Raw genomic sequence first — 3,969 nt, 5'->3', positions numbered from 1 at the left:
ATTTTTTTACATGTAAATTACATATTTACCCTTTCTTATTAATAGCCACACGAGCATATTTACTTATCAACGTCATAAATTCCATACTCGCAAACTTTATTTTGTAAAATTCGAATTTTGACATTTTGATAAAAAAGAAAGTTTGACATTACTGTAAAAAAAATTATATTTCAAATCAACTTATAATAAATTAAAATTAAAATAATTTATCCACAAAAAATACGTAATTTTTATTTTGATAATACTAAAATAAAATTTATCCATAAATTAAAATTAAATTAAATTAATTAAAATTTTATAATTATATTAAACATAAAATTTTAAATTATTGATATTAAAATAGTTATTAATTTTTTTTTTTTGAAAGTTTAAGAAATTATTAGAAGGGTTAAATTGGTAATTTAAAGTTTTGTTTAGAAATGGAGACTTTAGGGAATTCATAAATAATTAATACTATTTTTTTTTGTTATTTTTTTGGGTTACGTTATTTATTTATTTAATTTTTCAGTTAAGGACTCGAAGGTTTCCAATTCTCCGGCAAGGACTTCCCTCCGCCATTATATAAACGCCAATTCCTCACTTCCAAACTCACCGCAGAAACGAAAACCAAAAGGAAAAACGAATCTCAGCGACGAACCGATTCGATTTTCCTTTTCATTTTCCTTCGATTTTCAGAATGACGATCGTCTTGGCGCAGCCGGAATGCGGTACGATTTCAATCTCTCTGTTTCAATTTTTCTGAAATTTTCATGGATTGATTAAGGCCTAGGGTTTTCATATCATTCCAATGTGTTCTTCGTTTCGTTGCGTTCGTTCTTCGAGCTCTCTCTTTCCGCAATCTGCCTCTACTCGATCCAACGCCACCATTGATTTCTCATTGTCCAATTGTTAGTTTAGGATCCTGTTTGTGAATTTCTTTTTTCTTCTTCTAAATTATAAATGATATGGATTACTTTTTGGTGGATAATCGAGTCTTCGTTTTAAGAATAGAATATATGATATGGATTAGAACAGGTTGTGGTTTCTTTTTTACTTTTCCACCTTTAACAATAAAGTACTAAAAATGTTATTAAACAAGATCAAAAATGCTATTAAACTAAAAGAAAAATCTAAGCCTGTTTACTTTCATTTTGTTCTTCCTAATTATTTTACTCTAAATAAACTTTCCTTTGAATTAGTCAATTTTTTAAATAATTTTGATTTTTGAAAATTAAATTGTAAATACTAATTTTCTTTTGATCGTCGTTAATAGTTTCTCTCAATTTTTTATTTTCGAAAAATTGTATTTATCTTCTTATAGTTTTCGTTTTTCCTTCCTAAACATTATAGTCAAATTTAAAATATAAACGCAAGTTTTTATTTAAAAAATTATTATTATTATTATTTTCATTTTCAAAGCTTAAATAATATATACAAAGAAATTCGTAATGGAAATAACTCTTATAAATTTAATTTTAAAAAATTATTCAGTAAATGAATAAAATAAAATAAAAAAAAAGTGAAAACAAAGATATTTTTGAATGGTTTAGATTTTCAAAACTTGATTACACTAATATATATTTTTTAAATGTATTTTTTATTTATTAATATATTTAATTAAATTTACAGGATCTGAAGTTGTGGATCAGAAGCCGAAATCACCGAGCGAAAACGCATTTCTCGCCCCCGAAATAAACTCATTTGGCCATTCATTCAGGTGATTTTATGATCTCATTTTCATTTTATCTTTGTTTATATATATATATAAAAGAAACTTATTTGTTTGTGTGGAAATATTTTGTAGGAATTATGATGCAGAAAGTGAAAGGCAAAAGTCAGTAGAAGAATTCTACCGCTTGAACCACATCAACCAAACATATGATTTTGTAAGTACACGAAAGTTTTCATTACTTTGTTTTGGGCTTCTCAAAAGGGTTCAAACCTTTTCTCCAATAAGTACCTTTTTTAATTCTTTTCAAATGAGAAGAATTTGGTATGAAATAATGGTTTATTTGGGGAAAACAGGTGAAGAAAATGAGAGAGGAATATGGGAAATTGGAGAAGGTAGAAATGAGCATATGGGAGTGCTGTGAGCTGCTGAATGAGGTGGTTGATGACAGCGATCCAGACTTGGATGAGCCACAGATTCAGCACTTGCTTCAAACTGCTGAAGCCATTAGAAAAGACTATCCCAACGAAGATTGGCTCCACTTGACTGCTCTTATTCATGGTCCTCTGTTTCTTCTTCTTCATTCCTTTCCTTTTAACACATTCCCCTAATAACACCAATTTTTTTTATTTTATTATGTGTTTCAGATCTTGGAAAGGTTCTTCTTCTTCCTAGCTTTGGAGCTCTCCCTCAATGGGCCGTTGTCGGGGACACACACCCTCTCGGATGTGCTTTTGATAAGTCCATTGTTCATCACAAGGTAAGAGGTCAAAGGTTCGCAATTCTATTTTCACGTAATTTCAATGACATTTCTTAAAAATGCAGTACTTCAAAGACAACGTGGACAATAACAATCCAACTTATAACACCAAATATGGTGTTTATTCTCATGGGTGTGGCCTCGACAATGTAGTGATTTCTTGGGGGCACGACGATTATATGTACTTGGTATAATATATACTTTTATCTTCTTATCTTAAAAGATGTATTAATTATACTTTCATTAAGAAAAATATATACATATATGTAGGTGGCTAAACAAAATGGAACAACCTTACCTCCGGCTGGATTATTTATAGTCAGATATCACTCATTTTATCGTAAGTTGAATGAGTTTGGTTTGTGCATAAAATTATGATCTGTAAGTTTAATGATTGAGGATTTAATTTGGTTACAGCATTACATAAGGAAGGAGCTTATGAATACTTGATGAACGAGGAGGACGTTGAGAATTTGAAGTGGCTCAAAATTTTCAAGTAATTTTAAAATAAATTAAATGAAATGAAATTTCTTATTCCATTGATTGATTGTTTGGAATATATATGTTCACAGCAAATACGACCTGTACAGCAAGAGCAAGGTTCTGATCGACGTAGAGACAGTCAAGCCTTATTATCAATCTCTTATTGACAAGGTAAATTTTGTTTTTATTAATTAATCTAATAAATATTATTTTCATTATGATTTTTCATAATTCAAACCAAAATTTAAATGCTAGGCAAGTAATATTTGTTGTTGAATAACATCATGGGAAATTAAACACAAATTTTAAATTTTAATGCATATAGTATTTGATGTTATAAATTCAAATCAATTTTTTAGAATTAAAATATTTATAATATTATAATATAAAATAATTATTATACAAATATTAAAAAAAAAAAAAAAAAAAAAAAAAACGTTTATAAATGAATATAGAACGGTTTATATTCAATTTAATATTTAATTTCAGAAATCCAACTAATTTCATGTTTTCTAAAACAACACATGTTAAATTATTATTTAAATTAGACATTAATTTTAAAATATATTATGAAGCACATATTTAATTAATTAGTTTTAAAATTCTATTTTCAGGTTGGTTTATTTATTTACTTATTTATTTTTGCAGTATTTCCCTTCGAAGCTTAAATGGTAAAGGATGAAGATGAAGGGCTGAAAGTAGAGGGAAATATGCGGGAAGTATAAAATAAATGCTGTGGATTATAGCCAGAAAGTGATCCAATCTATGCCTAATTTTATTCTCCAAAGTTTTATCTGAAATTAAATTTCAAATATGAAATAAGAATTGAATATTAAGAACGTCGTCCATAAATAAACTCAAATTCAAATAAAAGTTAAAAACACGTAGCTAATTGAATTTTCAACTTGAATTATATGCTAATATTTATATATTAGCAAATTTTAATTTAGTATTTTAAAATAAAAAATCGGATTAAATTATTATTTTAAGTTTAGAGGAAATATATGAACAGTTTGAAGGTGTAGAGAGAGAAAAGGGCAGGTAGAAATGTGGATAATTATTTTAGTGCAAAGTGGGA

At 27.3% G+C, this 3,969-nt stretch overlaps 1 protein-coding gene across 1 annotated transcript; it reads left to right on the top strand.

Annotated features, from left to right (window-relative positions):
• The first annotated feature begins 509 nt into the window (after window positions 1-509).
• LOC111798978 (inositol oxygenase 2-like) lies at window positions 510-3,727 on the top strand. The gene is made up of 10 exons (XM_023682347.1): window positions 510-707; window positions 1,609-1,696; window positions 1,784-1,865; window positions 2,005-2,209; window positions 2,296-2,408; window positions 2,474-2,596; window positions 2,679-2,748; window positions 2,826-2,904; window positions 2,981-3,062; window positions 3,540-3,727. The coding sequence occupies exons 1-10, from the start codon at window positions 677-679 to the stop codon at window positions 3,564-3,566; spliced, it is 900 nt and encodes a 299-aa protein (XP_023538115.1). The 5' UTR covers window positions 510-676; the 3' UTR covers window positions 3,567-3,727.
• The last annotated feature ends 242 nt before the right edge of the window (window positions 3,728-3,969 follow it).

This window comes from Cucurbita pepo, chromosome LG07 (genome assembly GCF_002806865.2).
Source record: "Cucurbita pepo subsp. pepo cultivar mu-cu-16 chromosome LG07, ASM280686v2, whole genome shotgun sequence".
Taxonomy (NCBI): Eukaryota; Viridiplantae; Streptophyta; class Magnoliopsida; order Cucurbitales; family Cucurbitaceae; genus Cucurbita; species Cucurbita pepo.
Note: the sequence above shows the minus strand (reverse complement) of the source record. Positions and strands in the feature narration are given on the sequence as shown.

Excerpts from the sequence above, each read along its gene's own strand:
- LOC111798978 (XM_023682347.1), top strand. The coding sequence starts at position 677 with ATGACGATCGTCTTGGCGCAGCCGGAATGCG. Across the intron at positions 708-1,608 it reads CTTGGCGCAGCCGGAATGCG|GATCTGAAGTTGTGGATCAG; the intron begins GTACGATTTCAA and ends TTAAATTTACAG. Across the intron at positions 1,866-2,004 it reads TCAACCAAACATATGATTTT|GTGAAGAAAATGAGAGAGGA; the intron begins GTAAGTACACGA and ends TGGGGAAAACAG.